The 19886-nt window shown below is 46.8% G+C and overlaps 2 protein-coding genes across 7 annotated transcripts in view; one reads left to right on the forward strand and one right to left on the reverse strand.

The window, feature by feature from the left end:
• The window catches only part of sash1a (SAM and SH3 domain containing 1a), a 433329-nt gene that overhangs the window by 159834 nt on the left and 253609 nt on the right, over positions 1 to 19886 (forward strand). The window lies entirely within an intron of this gene.
• LOC130565399 (uncharacterized) lies at positions 512 to 19160 on the reverse strand. 2 transcript variants are annotated; one of them, XM_057352062.1, is made up of 2 exons: positions 13163 to 19160; positions 512 to 12004 (listed from the first exon to the last, which is right to left on the reverse strand). In XM_057352062.1, exon 1 carries the CDS (start codon positions 17085 to 17087, stop codon positions 16071 to 16073), a length of 1017 nt encoding a protein of 338 aa, XP_057208045.1. In that variant the 5' UTR covers positions 17088 to 19160; the 3' UTR covers positions 512 to 12004; positions 13163 to 16070. The 2 variants fall into 2 exon arrangements, with proteins under 2 accessions (XP_057208045.1, XP_057208046.1); XM_057352063.1 differs by having other exon boundaries at positions 512 to 7003; positions 7429 to 19160.

A 19886-nucleotide genomic window follows, 5' to 3' on the forward strand; every position in this document is an offset into this window, starting at 1 on the left:
TAGAGCATGCTGGATGATTCGATAATAATCTGGAGCCATTCTGTAAGCACTATGTAAGAATAAACCTTTAACTATAAATAAATATTAATAAACTATATAAAAATATTTTAAGGCACAGTTCACCCAAAATGAAAATTCTGTCATTATTTACTTACTCCCCCTCAGGTTTTCAAAACTGTATTTCTTTTTTCTGTTGAACACAAAAGATGCTATTTTTAAGAATGTTAAAAACCAAACAGTTCTTTGGCTCCTATAGAAGTTGTTTCCTACCTAAATCCTAAATCTATTGGATTTACATAAAAAATGTACATTAGTTGCATATATTAAAGTTATGTTTACTCATAATTTAGCTATGTTCAAGTTACCCAATTTATGTTCGTTAAATAAACATGATTTTAATATGTAAAAGTTATTCTGAAGTTCTCAACTTGAATATTTTTAATAAATGTGATGTACATTTTTCATTCATATTTTCTGTAAGACATTCTGTAAAACGTTTAAGTTAGGCTAATAGAGCTTAACAGAAATACATGTAAGAAAGTGTTTTTAAGTGTGTTTGGTTACAATATATTTTGTGTAAGTGTATGCAGGTTTAAAACAACTTGAGGGTGAGTTAAGACATCATTTATATTTTTAGTTATCTCTTTAACACCTGCTAGCACGAGAGAAGTTACATTTGCACGCCTGCAGGTGGCGACAGGTGACCATCTTTTGCGTCAAGCGATTCATTAGAAGCCCACATCCATAAATAAACTAATGGCAACACATGCTGGTCGCAACAGTAAATTCTAAAAAAGAAAAACAGGTCAAGCACACACTGAAAAAAAATGTTGCTACTTGTTCAATTCAACACAATTTTTTATCACATTTGCTTTGTTATTTGTATACATATTTGGAGATACTCCTTCAAAAATTAGAATTCTGTCATTAATTACTCATCCTCAAGCTGTTCCAAACCTGTAAACACTTCTTGTGTTCAGTTGAAAACAAAGAAAGATATTTGGAAGAATGTTAGCAACGGACAGTTCTGGGGCACCAGTCGATAGTGTTCTTTTAAATGTGCTGGCTAAAATTATTACGATCATTGTCACATTGTCGATGCCAGAATCATGCTATAGTTTCAATAAACAAAAAGCAAACAGGTTACAGTTTGTTTTGCACAAGTCTATAAGAAGCTATGTTATGTGACTTTACAACTAACGTTAGTAACTTTGCTGCACACTTCAAGGCATCAAAATTGTATGTAACTTTAAAGAAATAAAGCACAGACATCTCTGATTGTTGTCCATCTTGAATTACGTGCAATGTTACAAAAACTATTCTGAGCACTGAGTTGCGGTCCTGACAATGCAACCTTCGATAAAATCAATCTTATACGCATCTTTATAACATCAATGGATGTTATATCTAAGCATCGCTAGTCAGTTGTGTCTCTGACTACAAAGGATTTAAGTCACTTACAAGCAATTTACAGTCATTTAGCAAGAGTACACTTAATTCTTACAAAGAAAGACAATCTAGGAAAATAATTTAATAATTATAACGGAAGCTCAAATAGCATTGACACAAAAGGTCATAACATTTTCTTTTGTTCATCCTTACTGTACATGCATGCTCCAATACAGCAGGGGTTTCCAAACTTTTCAGCCCGAGACCCCCAAAATAACAATGCCAGGGACTCGAGACCCCCCCTATCCTCAGAGGTGGGTAAAGTACAAACATTGCGCGCAGCTGCGCACGTGCATTTATTAGGTCTAGCCAAACATGCGCATAATGACAACACAACCGAACACAGTAACATAAGTAGGATAAGACTTAGGCTATTTACTCATCATTTTACTTGTTGTTATACATAAACCCTGAACTACTACAGATGGTCAAATTTCATCAAACTGATTCGAGTGCTGACGGATGTCCTCTTTATGCAAACACCGGCCTCTTTTCGTACCTGAGGACGATGGCCTTTCTGACTGCAGCGCTTCTCTGCCCCCCTCCGCTGGCCTCCCTGCATTGTCTTTGGTCGATATTAACCAAAGTTTCATTTCGACAAATACAAATATCCTAAACTTAAAACCTGAAAAATAATCTGGGTGCATTAATGGTAAATTGACCTGCTGCACCTAACCTAATGCGGTCGCTAATGTGACGTAATCACATACACTCATTGATTAAATAGGCCTACACTATTCCTAAATAATAAAAAAAAAATTCTGGAAATCATCTTGCGACCCCCCGGGGGTCCCGAACCCTACTTTGGGAACCCCCGCCATACAGTACTCACAACTGCAGTCAGTGTCTGTGTGGGTGTGTAGACACTTGTAGCAATCACTCGAACGGCAGTTTTTCCACAAACTCTCTCTCCCTCTCTTTCTCTCACTCCCACGAATGTAAAACGAAACCAGTAACTTACTCAAATTTCAGATGAATTTGTGGCATTTTAAGGAAGTGCTACACACGCAAAGATACAGGGAATCTTATCTCACAGCGTAATAAGGTATGTCATGTGTCCATTTTAAATATATTATTTTAGATTAAATCATTGATTTTTTCCCAGTCTTTTACAGGACATTTTAAAACATGTGTATGACAATTTCATCTAGTCAAAAATGCTATTAACTCTAAAGAGCCTGCATTTGACAGAATCATAAGAGAAGAAAAGACATGATCAATTTTGATTTGCGTTTAAGTGTACAATTTAAAAACTGTAATTGAAATGTAATAATAATATATAATCTAAAATAACAACTGGCCAATGCATTTACAGTGGCCTGCCAGCAACTGTTCCCTTTCTGTCGGTCTCTCGATGTTGTGTCGAGCCGACAGATGGGGTTCGTCCTTGAGAACCAATCGCTTCCGACTTCTTTAGAAAAGGCCAATGAAATTTGCATGCCGGACTCCGCCCCCGGATATCCGGGTATAAAAGGAAGACGGCGTGCTGCACTCATTCACCTTTTGTTCTTCGGAGCCTTCGCTCATGATCAACAGACTTCGCTACAAGATAGCAACTACAGATGCAGGTTTCTATGACGTGGTGCAGCGGACTGGCCGTCCCGGCCTGCGGCGACTTCCCCTGGGCTTCTCGGCAGTTTCAGAGGTGTTCGAGACTTCTAAAAGAGTTTATTTCTCCAGCGTGGCATGTCCCGCTGTTCTCGTGGGTGTGATACCCTCATCGAGGAGGGGGACGGACACGATGTCTGCCTCAAGTGTTTGGGTCTCCAGCACGCTGAGGCAGCCTTCGTTGATACATCTTGTCCGCACTGCGGGCAGATGGTCATTCAGACGTTGTGGTCACGGGTGGCTGCCTTCTCTCGAGAATGAGCCACCACCTCGCATGCTTCCCAGGCCATGACGAAAATGGCTAAGGCCATACCGTCCTCCAAGGCGAACGGCAAGGGTGATATGGGGGCTATTGCGAGCGTAAATCCGTCAGCCAAGCGCTCGCGGACCACTCACACCCCATCTCGCTCGTCTGACCGTTCCCAAGAAGGTGGTGCCACACCGTCTGGATCCTCATTCACGCAATCGGAAACAGTGCATGAAGATGATAAGATGTCAATCGCAGCAATGGAGGGCGATCTGCTAGCATCCGATCCAGACAATTCCTTGCAGCTCCCCCGCACGGGGGGTCGAGCTCAGGAAGAAGCGGATTTTGAGATGTCGGCCATGCTTTCCCGGGCCGCCGTAAGCATTGCGCTGCTTTGCACTGCACCGCCTCTTCCCCAGCGCTCACGGCTGGACACATAGTTCCTGGGCTCTGAGCGTGACTCCAAGCCGCGCCCAACCCCGGTTCCATTCTTCCCGGAGGTGCATGAGGAACTGACGAAGACGTGGAACGCCCCTTTCTCGGCTCATACACGTCAAACCAGTTCCGCCGCCCTTTCTTCCCTCGATGATGGGGCAGCTAGTGGCTACGTCGACGTACCCCAGGTGGAACGTGCAGTCGCGGTGCACCTGTGCCCGCAGACGGCGGCCACCTGTAGAGGTCAACCGAAACTCCCGTCCAAGGCATGTAGGACTTCGGCATCTCTGGTGTCGAAGGCCTACACTGCTGCAGGCCAAGCTGCCTCCTCTCTCCACGCCATGGCCATCCTGCAGGTCCACCAGGCCAAGGCGTTGAAAGAGATCCACGAGGGTAAGACCAACCCAGGGTTAACGCAGGAACTCCGCACCGCCACCGACCTCGCCCTACAGGCGACCAAGGAGACCACGCGGGCCCTGGGTCAGGCGATGTCCACACTTGTGGTCCAGGAGAGGCATCTCTGGCTTAACCTGGCGCAGATGAGCGACGCCGAGAAAGTCAGCTTTCTCGACGCGCCCATCACGCAAGGTGGGCTGTTTGGCAACACTGTCGAGGACTTCTCACAGCAGTTCTCGACAGTGAAGAAGCAGACCTACCCCGCCGTGATCTCGACTTCGAGATCCCGGCAGCCCCGGCCCTCTCCAACGCCAGCTTCGGCGCTCCCTACACAGGCAGCCCCCCGGAAGAGGACGTCGAAGAGGAGACCGCCACCCCGTCAGCAACCATCGCGGAAGAAGTGACCCTGACGGGAAGACCCCAGGGAGGTTAACACCATTGGGCTTGACCCCAGCCATTCCATCGTTGGTCGGTCGAGCCGGGGCGGTTCCTGCCCCGTCCCAACATCAGCCCACTTCCTCACAAAAAGAGTTTCCAATCTCCCTGCGTGTTTCTCACAGCCACTCTCACCCTCTGCAAGACGGTGTTCGGCAACTCGACGTTGCGTCTTGGCGAGATGCAACATCGAATATACATTGCAGCCCTCAGCACTCTCAAATCGACGGTGCGTGGAGCTGCATCGCCAGGCAGGCAAACCGGCAGAGCCAGTTTCTGGAACGAGTTGCTGGAAAGTCTCTAGGACAGCACGACCTGGTCATCAGGTTTCTAAGGGGCGCGAGAAGGCGGAATCCGCCTCATCCGCACTCCATACCCTCTTGGGACCTTGATGTGGTCCTGTTGGGCCTCAGCAGGCCCCCCTTCGAGCCCCTAGGAGATTCCGCTCTTTCTCATCTCACGATGAAGACGGTTCTCCTGATGGCGCTCGCCTCCATCAAGAGGGTAGGGGACCTACAAGCATTCTCCGTGTCCCCTGATTGCCTACAATTCGGGCCCAGTGATTCTCACGTTATCCTGAGACCTTGGCCTGGCTACGTGCCCAAAGTTCCCACCACTCCTTTTCGGGACCAGGTGGTGAACTTACAGGCGCTCCCCACCGGGGAGGAAGACCCAACCCCGTATGTGTTGTGTCCAGTACACACGCTGCGCCTCTACTTAGACCGCATGCAGAGCTTCAGGAGCTCTGATCAGCTCTTTGTCTGTTTTGGAGGTCAGCAAAAGGGGAGGGCTGTCTCCAAACAGAAGTTGGCACACTGGATTGTGGACGCTGTCACGACGGCATACCTATCCCAAGACCGCCCGTGCCCATTAGCAGTGAGAGCTCACTCCACCCAGGGTATAGCCTCCTCGTGGGCACTTGCGCGGGCCGCAGAGCTGGCAGACATCTGCAGACATATGCAGAGCTGCGGGTTGGGCTACACCCAACACCTTCGCGAGGTTCTACAACCTCTGCGTAGAACCAGTATCAGCCCGCGTCCTGCATGGCAACATGTAGGACCGGCAGCCCGTAGGGTGTACGCCTACGACAGTACCATTCAGCCTAATTCAGCCTCCCTTCTTTCCCCACTGGGTGAAGAACAGGCACTCCATCCATCACTAAGCAAGGACCTCCGGGCTGGGCACAGCAGCCCTGCCCCTTAGGCCGGATACCATCTGAGTTATCCACAACATAGCTCTAACCAGACCTAGTGCTACCGGACGTTGTAACCCCCCATCGGGGCGGTTCCGTCTGATGCATCCTCATAATTGGTTCCCACCTTGGCAACCCATGACCTTCCCTAGGTGGACCTCCACCTTGCGGTTAACTCCTTCAGTCCGCACATTTTTTCTCATGACTTCTCCCCTAAACGGTGAGACCATGTTGATATCTCCACTAATCTCCTCCCTACGGTAGGAAGTGGTCTCTGTAGCGCATCCCCCATTTGAGGAAGTAGCGCTTACCCAGTGGCCTTTATGGTAGCGGGCGGCTTCTTGCTGTTAGAGAAACAAGGCCGCCGCCTGTGAGGCCGAAGGCAGGGGCCTTCCCACCTTTCAAGAAAAGCTCTGGGACCCCCTACCTACCCACTGGTAGGTTACAATTTCTTGGTAGCGTTCACAGCTGACACGCACAGGCCAGTCACCGTCGCTTCGCTAGACATTGTGACAGGGCACAGCGTTGTGGCGTTTTCCATAGGAACCCCATCTGTCGGCTCGACACAACGTCGAGAGACTGACAGAAAGGGAACTTCTTGGTTACGGATGTAACCTCAGTTCCCTGATGGAGGGAACAAGACATTGTGTCCTTTATGCCAAAACACGTGCTGCCCGCTGCAGCAGTCGTGAGAGGTTCTCAGGCTCCTCAGAACAAAGGTGAATGAATGCAGCACGCCGTCGCCCTTTCATACCCGTATATCCGGGGGCGAAGTCCGGCACGCAAATTTCATACGCCAATTTCATTGGCCTTTTCTAAAGAAGTCGGAAGCGATTGGTTCTCAAGGAGAACCCCATCTGTCGGCTCGACACAACGTCTCGTTCCCTCCATCAGGGAACTGAGGTTACATCCGTAACCAAGACGTTTTTATAACATAAATGGAATATATTAACAATCAAGAAGGAAGTCCAACAGAATATAAATTAGACCTCTAGTTAAAGATGCCCGTATATTGCTTAAAAAGAGGAAAACATTTTTAGTGTTTTCTGGTAAAAGTGATTAAGGTGTAGTCAGAGCCGTTGAAAGCCTCTCCCATGGCTTTGTCAGGGAGTCCCATTCACAAAATCTTTCTAATGCACTGAAACGTTCCTTACCTAAAAATTTAAAATTCCCGCAATGCAAGGCAAAACCCATTGAGCCTTGATGCTTCACATATGTTCCTTTTCCAGAAAGCCTTCTACCTGAAATCGCATGAGCCAACTCAATAAACATCTTGAAACTAATAGAACTTTTGAAAACGCTCAAAATATATAAACTGCTAGATAGGCAGAGAACACAATCTACTTAAACAAAAACAAATACTGTTAATTTACTCTATAGCCCCATTCACACGGGATTAGTATTACCAGGGAACCTCTAGTCATTTTTAATAATTGCGGAGGTTGTCTGTGATCTCAATCCCGTGTGAGTCGTCCATATCTGTAATTTGTCAAGTAAACATTCCCCCGCAAATGACAGAGGTCCTGTGATAATATTAGTCTTGTGCGAATTGGCATATCTTTGATTTGGCGGGCACCTTTTTCAAGGTTTTATCCACCGTACGCAAATAATGGAAGCTGTGTTCAAGTGTTTTGATAGCATTTTGGGTGCTGGGTCATATCCATACCTGCCATCACTGCTGTTTTGGCAAAGACTCCCGTAACGCGATCACCAATGGACAGAGGGGGACCCCAGAATGCGATTCCGGGTCTCAAATGCTGACAGGTACGGTAATATCGTTATATACCATACAACTACATATGTACAAACTATACGCAAAGCCTTGCCATCATACTCGGGAAATAAGTCCGTAAATTTGAGTAAAATCTCAGGCTTCACTTAGCCTGTGCGAGTGTCACGAATACTCAAGAGTCAAGTGCAGGGTTCAGACAGGTTTACTGAAAGTCACAGACAAACCCCAAAACAGCCCACTGGAGCGGAGAATCCTGACTAACACCGCGAAACAGAGCAATGTCCAGGGGAAACACAACAAGAAAAATGGCTCAAGCTCGGCCGGTGGTAAGGTATGGGAAAAGGAAAAGTTGGAGTTGAGGAGTTTTCCAGAGGAAAAAGGCAGTTGAGTCCGTTGGCCCTTGAGGGACCAAAATCTCGAAGTGACAAACGGGGGTTAATCCACAGTCCTATGAGCCTATGGCTAGACTGAAACGAGCACCACGAAACGAGCACCACAAAACGAGCACTGGGGACAGCAGACTGAAGAGGCAGTCCGCTGTGATGAAAGTTCGCAAAACCCCAGAGGGGAAATCCCAAAGCCAAAATCCACTAGATGCCTGAATGATTCGTGGGGCGGATACCACTCGAAACTGGAATAAATCCACTTGGCAGGACACACTCGAAACGGGAATGAATCCACTTGACAGATCCCACTCAAAACTGGAATAAATCCACTTGACAGGAATCACTCAAAACTGGAATAATCCACCCGGCAGGAAACACTTGGAACGGGAATAAATCCACTTGGCAGGACACACTCGAAACGGGAATAAATCCACTTGACAGATCCCACTCAAAACTGGAATAAATCCACTTGACAGGAATCACTCAAAACTGGAATAATCCACCCGGCAGGAAACACTTGGAACGGGAATAAATCCACTTGGCAGGAAACACTCGAAACTGGAATAAATCCCCTTGGCAGGAAACACTTGAAACTGGAATAAATCCACTTGACAGGAAACACTCGAAACTGGAATAAATCCACTTGGCAGGAACCACACGAGACTGGAGAGGCCGTCGCTGGGTAGACAATGGTAAAGAGAGGCAGACACCAAGGAGTGTACTAAACTCTGGAGTCAAGACAAGGTGAGGTGAGCTACAAGACCAAAATACTAGCAAGACTAGACTAGGCAAGATTAATATAAATGGTCAATCCGGAAGGGTATACACTCTAAAGGTCTGACACAGGACAAGTGAAAACATGCATAGAAAGGGAGGTAGATCAAAACAGAAAATAAGGAACCAGCCGGGAACGAGGAGAATCGTGAGGAGACCCAGGTGAAACGAGTAAAAAACAAATGAATAGATTAACAAGGTAACGAGAGGGGCGAGGTGAAGCATGCGGACTCTGAGCACGTGGCGAGCTGTCAAAACAGTCACGTGCCCAACACAACAAAGACAGAGGACAAGACAGACAAAACAGAGAGTGCTAGACCCGAGACCCAACAGCGAGTGCTCCGCACATGAAATACAGATGTGGAGACAATATTTCTAAATCACACGAGGTCCCGAGATAATACTAATGCCCTGCGAATGGGGCTTATGTTACATATTCCTCATTCTAAAGGTCTTTAAAAAAACTAGCTTTCATATCAAATTTGTCACCATATCTATTTCACTCCGGTAAGCCAGGTGGTGCTAATGCTGTTCCAGACAAATCTGATTTTATGTCGTAAATTATAGGGCTGTGTCCGAAATAGCCCCCTATACACTAATATAGTGCACTTTTTGAGGGGACATCCATTTTTAGTGGTGTCCGAATTCATAGTGGACATTATTGAGTGCACTCATTCAATCCCCGATGCATCATAATAACAAATGTACAAGCGATGTACACTCACGGCTAGCTGCTAACCATCTATCGTGAGGCTCGCACTGAATTAATTCCCGTGTCTTGGCAGAAAATGGCGCCCGCAGCGCTTCAGAGTGTCTGAATTGACTCATTCGTTTTCACCCACTTTCAGTCCACCCCAGTGGACTATATAGTGAACTAATGTAGGGAATAGTGAATGATGTATAGGTGGCGATTTCGGACACAGCCTATGACTTCTGACCTCAATACGTTCCAGTCAACCACGTATCACATTCGCATGTTTACCACGTGATGTTACTATGAGACGCCAAGAGAACGTAACAGCAGTCTATGTTATCGTTATATGGTAGCTATTCAAACATAGGCATTTGTTCATAAATAGTTTCTGGATATATTAACGTTCATGTTCATACATATTCCGTGTTGTAAAAATAATTGAAAGTTTGTTTATGGTTCACATAAAGTTGTGAAGGGCTAGTCGGCATCTTGTCCGTGACGTCAAATGACACGTCTCGGTTAAGTCAGGGTTGATCGATCTGCCACGAGCTCAGAGGTCGGATTACCGACTTCGTTTGCCATTCCATACGTTTACTTCAGGGATTGAGGTTGGCAATACCCAAAATCTGAGAGTTGTCTGTAACGCAGCATAAAGAACAATGGGTAATGCTTTAGATTATGGTCCGCAATGTACCACGTAATTAAACAGAAATTACAGCATAACTAATTGTAACAATTATGTAACTCCACAGTACATATCTGTAGGTAAAAGGAAAAAATATGTAACTTTTGGGGAATAAAGGAGTAAGAGTAAGGAAAATGTAAAAATAGTTATACAGTAATTATTTTGAAACTAAGGGGTACCTATTTCAGACAACAATTGTATGACTGGGAGAAAGTCATCATGAACATACACTGTGTAAATTTTTGTAATAATTATGCACCATTAAACATGCTACTGGGGTATTTTTTAACTATGGTTAGTTGTATATTACACCACACATGATGGATATTACTAATAGCTCACTAGAAAAATAAGGAAATGATGGGGTTCTGCTTTGTTTTATTTATGATTTTACCGTATATGCTACTTACCTGATGAAAGTGTATTGCATACGGTCGATGTCAGCTGTGACTCATGTCAGCAAATCAAATATACAGTACATTTACATTTACATTTAGTCATTTACCAGACGCTTTTATCCAAAGTGACTTACACAGAGTTCAGGGAGCAATAAAGCGATATGTCAGACAGGAGCGATAATAAAATAGGTGCTAATACCAAGTTACTTGTTTCCATAAAAGCCAGAGTAATACCTGTTGAGAGAAAGAGAGAGGGTTAGTTTTTTTCTCATTTGTCTGTCAAGTATTCGCATGTTGTGTGAGTATGTGAATGTTGTGAGAGATGTGGTTGACCGGACTGAGTTAGGAAGAATGTTCCACCAGGAAGGAGTTGTGAAGGAGAATGAGCAGGAAAGCAATTTACTGCCCTTTTGAGAAGGCAAAACAAGACGCCGCTCATTTGCTGAACGCAGGGTTCTTGATGGGGTGTAGGAGTGTAGGAGGGTGTGAAAGTATGCCGGTGCAGATCCAGTGATAGTGTCATGGTTCTGCCTCATCTGGCCAAGTTTTTCTAGTCTTGGGGCAGGATCATGACAGTACCAAGTGTTCTGTGTGGAAGACCGTAGGCATCGCTTGGTTCGGCATGCCACAAGCTCTCCGGTTTCGTCTATGTCCCCGCCCTCTCGTTACCTCGTTAATTATCTTGTTATGGTTTCATGCCCCTCACCTGTTCCTTTCTTGATTTGTTCCCTTATTTAATGCCCTGGTGTTTTCTGTCCTGTGCGGTTTGTTTTGCCTAATACCTTGTTCCTGTTTTTGGAGTTTAGTCGAGTTTAGGCATGTGACCAAGTCATCTTGTATTTGTAGTCTAGTCTAGTCTAGTCAGTGTTTTGTTCTCTGTCAAGTTTAGTTTTATTGTATTGGGGTTTTGCCCCCTCGTGGGTTTTGTTTTGTGTTTGTTGTTGTATATTAAAGTATTTTCTGTTAACCCTTTCACTGCCTGCGCATGGGTTCCGTCCACATACCATGACAGACAGTCCTGTAGGAAAGCATTAGTGACTTGAATCTGAAAGGCCACAGTGTTTTTCACATATAAAACAGGAAGATTTAATTAAACTTATTGCAACATCTAAACCTACAACTTGCTTATTAGACCCCATACCAACTAAATTATTAAAAGAGTTATTATTATAAAAGAGCCCATTTATAACATTATCAACTCGTCAATTAATCTAGGCCATGTCCCAGGACCCTTTAAGCTGGCCGTCATTAAGCCTCTTATCAAGAAACCAAACTTAGACCCCAATGAACTAGGAAACTATAGACCGATTTAAAATCTCCTTTACCTGTCTAAAATACTAGAAAAAGTAGTGTCCATCTCAGTTGTGCTCTTTCTTACAAAATAATGACATACACAAAAAAATGTAGGCTTTAGACCGCATCATAGTACTGAAACTGCGCTCGTTAAAATAACAAACGACCTGCTTATAGCATCAGATAAAGGTAACATCTCACTCCTAGTCCTGCTTGACCTTAGTGCTGCGTTCGATACTGTAGACCATAAAATACTTCTAGATCGCTTACACAATAATACCTGTCGGGTCTAGCACTTCTGTTTTTGTTCGTCCTCTGTGTGTTTTGTTTACACTAGATCTCTCCTGACAGTTTACCATGTGCTCAGCTCCGCGTTCTTGACCCCGCCCCTCTTGTCTACTAATCATTAACCACTTTTGCTCTCTTCGCATCACCTGGTGTCGCTCTCGCTCTCCAGCTGTTTCTCATTCCACACTGATTTCCTCCTCTTCTTTTTTCTCGTGCTTCTCCCAGTTTGTGTCGGATCGTTAGTGTTTGCTGCACAAGCGTAGCCAGTCTTGACTATCTTAAGTATCATGTCCGGAAATATTGTTCCAGTCTAGTCGTGATATCTTGCCTTGTAATCTTGTTATCTTGTCTTGCTACTCAGTACTCACCATTTGTCCTGTGTGGCTCCAGTGCTGTTACCAGAACCGGGTGTCTGCATTTTTCTGCCTTGTTTACCCCAGCGACCACGGCTACCGGACCTCACCTCACGTCTATCTGGGGAAGCAGGAACAAGTTCTCTCACGAAGAGAGGACTATCTCTGCCGGTCTTCTCCTCACCAAGAGTCCTAGCGCCAGGGCTACGGTATTGGCTTCAACCACCGTGGGTCCAGGTTCGGGCATACTACTTTGGCCGGACTGTCTTCCCCTCTGTTGAGGACTCCCTGCCTCACTACCGTCAAACGGGACACTCGGATTTATGCTTCTCTTGGAGGACTCTTTAACTCACACGAGACACTCGGATTAATGCTTCTGTTGGAGGACTCTTTAACTCACACGAGACACTCGGATTAATGCTTCTCTTGGAGGACTCTTTTAACTCACACGAGACACTCGGATTAATGCTTCTCTTGGAGGACTCTTTAACTCACACGAGACACTCGGATTAATGCTTCTCTTGGAGGACTCTTTAACTCACACGAGACATTCGGATTAAAAGCTATTGGAGACTTCCCTCTAGCACCGTCATTGTGACGTACGGTCTGCTCACCTCTCAAGGCAAGTCCCGGCCTTGTCACCTCTCCCCTACGGTCTTTACGGCCGAGTGCTCGAGCCATTTTCCCCAAGCCCTGGTTGTCCCACATTGTCTGTTCTATTGTGGAGTTAATTTCATGCCAGTTACTGTCTGATTGTCTTTAGGAAATAAATCTGTTAATCTGCTTTTGACAAATACCGGTATTCAGGGACAGGCACTACAATGGTTCAGATCTTACTTATCAGACAGACATCAATTTGTCCATTTAAATGGGGAATCGTCAAATCTAACGCAAGTAAATTATGGATTACCCCAGGGATCGGTTTTAGGACCCTTGCTATTCTCCATATACATGCTGCCCCTTGGAAACATTATTAGAAAACATGGAATTAGCTTCCACTGTTATGCAGATGATACACAGCTATATATCTCATCAAGACCAGATGATTCCTTCCAGCTATCCAAATTGGCAGAGTGCATTGAAGATATAAATAGGAATTTCCTTCTTTTAAATTCTAATAAAACAGAAATATTACTTATCGGACCAAAGACACGTGAGCAGAATATTTCGGATTATAACCTGCAAATTGAAGGCTGCACTGTTACTCCAACAAATACAGTTAAAGACCTAGGTGCTATATTAGACAGCAACCTGTCATTTAAAAATCACATCTCAAATGTCACAAAAACAGCCTTCTTACACCTTAGAAATGTTGCCAAATTACAAAATATTTTATGTGTTGCTGACGCAGAGAAGCTTATTCATGCATTTGTGACCTCAAGACTTGACTACTGTAATACACTGCTTAGTGGTTGTCCTGCATCATCAATAAACAAACTACAGTTAGTTCAGAATGCAGCTGCCAGAGTTCTAACCAGGTCCAGAAAATACGATCACATAACCCCAATGTTATCAGCCCTTCACTGGTTACCCATTAAGTATCGTATTGACGTTAAAGTTCTTTTAATTGCTTATAAAGCCTTAAACGGTTTAGCCCCTACCTACGTAACAGAGCTTCTACCACACTACAACCCATCACGTTCTCTAAGATCTCAAAACTCCGGACTTTTGATAACACCTAGAATAACTAAATCCACCAAAGGGGGTAGAGCTTTCTCATACGTAGCACCTAAACTCTGGAATAGCCTTCCCGATACTATTCGAGGGTCAGACACACTCTCCCAATTTAAATCTAGATTAAAGACACTTCTTTTCAGCCAAGCATTCACTTAATACATAGTTCATGAACAGCAGCTACGCTAATTATTCTCTTTCTGCCCTCACCTCGGGATGCCCATCCCGAGGTAGGGAGAGATTCCGCCAGGCCCAGATGAACGTCATATGCCCATCCCCAACTAGAGATCCCACCAGCTACATCTGAAAATCCTGTGCCATCCTCCTGCGAGAGCCTGCGGACTGACTGACCATCCCAGCTCCATCCAAGGCAATTCCATCACCACCCAAGAGAAAAGCGACCATCTGACCAGCCCAGCTCAGACAATTCCATCCCCAACCAAGAGCAAAGACGGACTACTTGTCACATTATTGCTAAATTTACAATACATGCTATTTAATGCTAAACTTACATCACATGACAGCAGTTTGAAGTTATAGCTGCACTCTGACTTTGATTGGAGGTTGCTGGGTGGGTGTTTGTGGGGAGTGGGGGGGCTTGTTGGTTGTGGTTTGGGGCGTTTCATTTGTTGGGACTGTGTGGGTCTGGTCTGGTTGGTCTTGTTTTGTGGTCGATGTCGGACAACAGAGGAATAAAGTTAATTATGCCAGTACTATTTTTCCCTGGTTGTTCCTCTGTTTGTCTGGTTGGGACCGGGTTGGACCTGCACGGTTTTGGCAGGTCGCGGCTGGTGGGCTCTCCCTGTTCTTCGTGGACGTTTTCTCGGTGTCGTTTGCTTTTGGTCAGGGTCTATGACACGTCAGAGGAGATCTGGCCCTCCAGGCTGAGCCTGGTTTCTCCCAAGGTTTTTTTTTCTCCATTTATTCATCATTGGAGTTTGGGTTCCTCGCCACAGCAGGGCAGTGTTGGCTTGCTCACCAGGAGACTGAATTTATTTATTCATTTATTTATTAGATATTATTTATTAGAATGATCTTGCTTGGTCTATAAACACCATGCACTGTGCTGTGTTTTACCTTTCTGTGTTTTTCTTATTTGCTCCAGTAAAGCTGCTTTGAAACAATGCACATTGTGAAAAGTGCTATATAAATAAAATTGAATTGAATTGAAGGACACATGTTCCCTTTCTGTCGGTCTCTTGACGTTGTGTCGAGACAGAATGGGGTCCCTATATGAAATGCCACAGTGCTTCCGCCGTGTCACAGACTCTAGTGGAGCGACAGTGACAGGCGTGAGCGTGTCACCAGTGAGCGCTAGAGCGAATCATGACCTTCCAGTGGGAAAGGTAAGATATTAGGAGTTAAACGAAGTCTGAGGGATCTTACCATTGACCGTACGGGCAGAGGCCTTCTGTTCTCTATAGCGAGATAGCCACCCGGTAAAGCAAGGGACACAGGGAAACCGTAGCGTGAGGAAACATCATACGGGACCACCCAAGTGGGGGAGTCACTAAGTATGGTAAGCAGCGCTGATTAAGGGGTTCACCTGACTAGGGAAACTACCGAAACCAGGCCTGGCAGGGAGCCGCTGCACCTGGCTCCTTGCCGGAGAAGTGCTTGGTGAAGGATGGAATGCCTGTGCTTCGCCGAGAGGGGAACACGAAGGTTGTAGAATCGTGCAAATGTATTGGGTGTAGCCCAACCCGCAGCTCTGCAGATGTCTGCCAGAGAGGCACCCTGAGCCAGTGCCCATGAGGAGGCTACACCTCGAGTAGAGTGAGCTCTCGGTAAGCCATAGGGATGGCATCCACGATCCAGTGCGGCAACCTCTGTCTGGAGACAGCCCTCCCTTTCTGCTGACCTCCAAAGCAGACAAAGAGCTCTGTGTGCGGTCCAAGTAGAGGTGCATACTGGACACAACACGGAAGGGGTTGAGTCTTCCTCCCAACAGGGAGCGTCTGCAGGTTCACCACCTGGTCCCGGAAGGGAGTGGTGGGAACCTTGGGCACGTAGCCGGGTCTCAGGATCATGTTAGAAAAAGCCGGTCCGAACTTCAAGCACTCGTTGGACACAGAGAGTGCTTGTAGGTCCCCTACCCTCTTGACCGAAGAGCGCCACCAGGAGAGCCGTCTTCATCGTAAGGAACGGGGGCTTTCGGATACCCTCAAAGACCACGTTAAGGTCCCAAGAGGGTATGGAGCGAGGTTGAGGTTTATTTAGCCTCCTAGCGCCCCTAAGGAACCTGATGACCAGATCATGCTGTCTGAGTGACTTACCACTGACTGGATCATGATGAGCAGCAATAGCGGCTACATACACTTTTAGCATGGAAGGGGAGAGATTGTCTTCAAGTCTCTCTTGGAGGAAGGACAGCATGACTCCGATCGCACATCTCTGCGGGTCTTCTCCTCGAGAAGCACAGCAGGACAAGAAGAGGCGCCACTTAAAGGCGTATAGATGCCTAGTGACTGGGGCCCTAGCCTGAGAGATCTCAGCAACCGCAGGTGGCAGGCCACTTAGGATCTCCTCGTCCCAGACATGGAGGTTCCAGAGGTCTGGTCTCTGGTGCCAGACTGTGCCCATCCCCTGAGAAAGAAGATCCTTCATCAGGGGAATCGGCCAGGGGGAGTTGTCGTCAGAGCCACTAGGTCTGAGAACCAAGTCTGGTTGGGCCAGTAGGGCGCAACTAACAGCACTTGATGCTCCTCTACCCTGACCTTGTACAGGACCTGTACAATGAGGCTCACTGGGGTGAAGGCGTACATCCACTTGTCCCGCGGCCAGCTGTGTGCTAAGGCATCTGTGCCAAGGGGGGCCTCGGTCAGGGAGTACCAAAGCAGGCAATGGGTGGTGTCCAGGGAGGCGAACAGGTCCACTTGTGCATACCCGAACAGCTCCCAAATAAGCTGGACTGCGTGGGGGTGGAGTCGCCACTCTCCGTGAAGCGTGACCTGACGAGAGAGCACGTCGGCTGTCTGGTTCAGGTCGCCCGGGATGTGTGTGGCCCGCAGAGACTTCACCACCTGTTGACTTCACAGGAGGAGGCATTGGGCGAGTTGTGTCTCGAGTGTCTCGAGACCCGCCCAAGTGGAACTCCTGTCTGTAGAAAGGTCATGGACGACCAAGGGGTTAGGGTACAACGGCATTGAGGCATGATGGGAATATGCTTGGTGCTGGTGTGCCACGCTCTCCAGGGAACCCGACTCTGTAGCCAGTGCTAAAACGGTCGCATGTGCATCAACCCAAGCCGGATAACACCTGCCGAGGATGCCATGTGTCCCAGGAGCCTCTGAAACAGTTTCAGGGGGACCCCTGACTGCCGCCTGAACAGTGTCAGGTAGACCCCTGACTGCCGCCTGAACAGTGTCAGGTAGTTCAGCACCGACTGTGCGCGTTCAGGAGTACGCACCATCATGGTGACAATGTCTAGTTTCAGACCGAGATAAGAGATGCTCTGCACCGGGGAGAGCTTGCTCTTGTCCCAGTTGACCCGAAGGCCCAAGCGGTATAGGTGCCGGAGAACCAGGTCCCTGTGAGTACACAACAGATCTCGCAAGTGAGCCAAGATAAGCCAGTCATCGAGATAGTTGAGAATCTGCACACCTCTCTCCCTGAGACTCGCGGGGGCAGGGCCAGACTGAAGGGCAAGACCAGACCGAAGGGCAGGACCTTGTACTGATATGACTGACCCTTGAAAGCGAACCGCAGAAACGATCGATGACGAGGAAGAATCAAGACATGAAAGTACGTGTCCTTCAGGTCGATTGCCACGAACCAATCCTGGTGTCTGATGAACACCAGAAAGCACTTCTGCATCAACATCCTGAACGGTTATCTGTGAAGGTGCTTGTTCAGGGTGCGCAGATCCAAAATGGGGCGCAGCCCCCCACATTTCTTGGGGATGATGAAGTACGGGCTGTAGGATCCCGAGGACATCTCAGCCTGAGGGACGGGCTTGATCGCTCCTTTCGCCAGAAGGGTGGCGACCTCGGCCCGAAGAACGGGAGCATCCTCGCCTCGAACAGAGGTGAACAGAATGCCCCAGAACATGGGCGGGCATCTGGAGAACTGGATCGCATGGCCCGAGGCGGATCGTCCTCTCTAGCCAGCGCGAGAGTGTGGAAAGAGCTAGCCAGGATTCCAGGGACCATGACAGCGGGACTAGTGGACTGATCTGCTGCATCGTGCCTGTGGGGGGTGGTTCGGTGGCTGGCAGGGTGGCTGCCTTGCCGTAGGATGGACCCCGGGGAGGCAAGCAGCGCTGCTGACTTGCCTGCCTGCTGGGACCGGAGGTCGACACGCCGTCTGATTGAGAGCGCTGACGCCTGTGGGTCTGCTGCGGTACCACGGTCCATGATGCAACATTGGGGAGAGGCTGCGACTGGCTGTGGAGAAAGAAGCCCAGGGAGAGAGGAAACTCTTTTTGTGAAGGGGTGGCCGCCAGGCCCTGAGAAGGGCCCGGCAGAGGAGGGGACAGGCTAGGGACCGTCCCGCTCGGACCCAGCAGTGATGGAATGGCGGACGCCGGGTCTGATGTGGCTTTCAATCACCCTGGGCTCATCCTGTTCATTCCAACCACCTGAGGGCGGGAGCTCCAGTGAATCATCCGGGTCTGATGCCAGCAAATCGACCTCCGATGCCACGACAGACAGCTCATCCTCATCGCGCACTCGAGCCGAGTGCACGGAAGAGGCACGAGGTTCTGTGCAGACTTGTGATGACGGGTTAGGCGAGCGTGACGGGGCACGAACGGTCCGCGAGCCAGTGGATGACGGATTAACTTCCATGGGAAGCAGACGAGATTCAGACAGAATACAGACACCCGTGACCGCAAGACCTTGATACTCATGTGCTCGTAGTGCGGGCAGGCAATATCCACGAACTCTACCTCAGCATGCCGGAGACCAAAACATGTGATGCAGGTATTGTGTGTGTCCAGGATGAGCCCGCCGCATCCACGAGCACAGCTGCGAGACATGTCGAGAGACACGCCGTGGAGAGAAGGAAATCATGTTTTATTGTGTTAGTTAGCTGGGTTTACTTTTTTAGTTACGATTACTTAACTAAAACAACCCTTCTGCAGTTTGATTGATATTACTTAAAATTCACAATGCACATAATTTTTGAGTTATCTGATTTTGTAAATGAGCTCTTCATTTACTCACCCTCTTGTCATTTCAAACCTGTATGACTTACTTTCCTCTGCAGAACACAGATATTTTGAAGAATGTTGGTAACCAAAAACCATTGATACCCATTGTATGGACACTAAACCACTGACAGGTTGTTTTTTTAAACATTATTCAAAATATCTTCTTTTGTGTTCTGCCGAAGATCATACAGGTTTTAAAATGACAAAAGGGTGAGAAACGATGACCAAAATTTGGGGTGAACTCTCACTTTACATGTTAAGAGCCATTTCACACAATATTTTTATTTCATTGAAATGGCTATAACATTACACTGCACATGAGTTAAAATGTTACAGTAACTTAAAGGTGCAATGTGTAATATTGAGCATAGCACTAGCAATGCCAAGGTCATGGGTTTGATATCAGGGGATTGCACATAGTCAGAAACAAATGTATAATACAATGCAATATAAGTCGCTTTGGATAAAAGCGTCTGTCAAATGCGTAAATGTAAATTTAATATACATAACTAAGTCTTCAGAGGTGAATAAAGAGCTTACATAATGAAGCGTTATGTTTTTCTTAGAATTAGCTATTTCTATCTACACTGCGTTCCAAATTATTATGCAAATGATATCTTTCTCTGGTTTTCCTAATTTGTCGATGCAAATGACAGTCAGTATAATTTTCAAGTAATCAACAGTTAGGGTACATT

The sequence above is a fragment of the Triplophysa rosa genome, linkage group LG15, assembly GCF_024868665.1.
Source record: "Triplophysa rosa linkage group LG15, Trosa_1v2, whole genome shotgun sequence".
NCBI lineage: Eukaryota > Metazoa > Chordata > Actinopteri > Cypriniformes > Nemacheilidae > Triplophysa > Triplophysa rosa.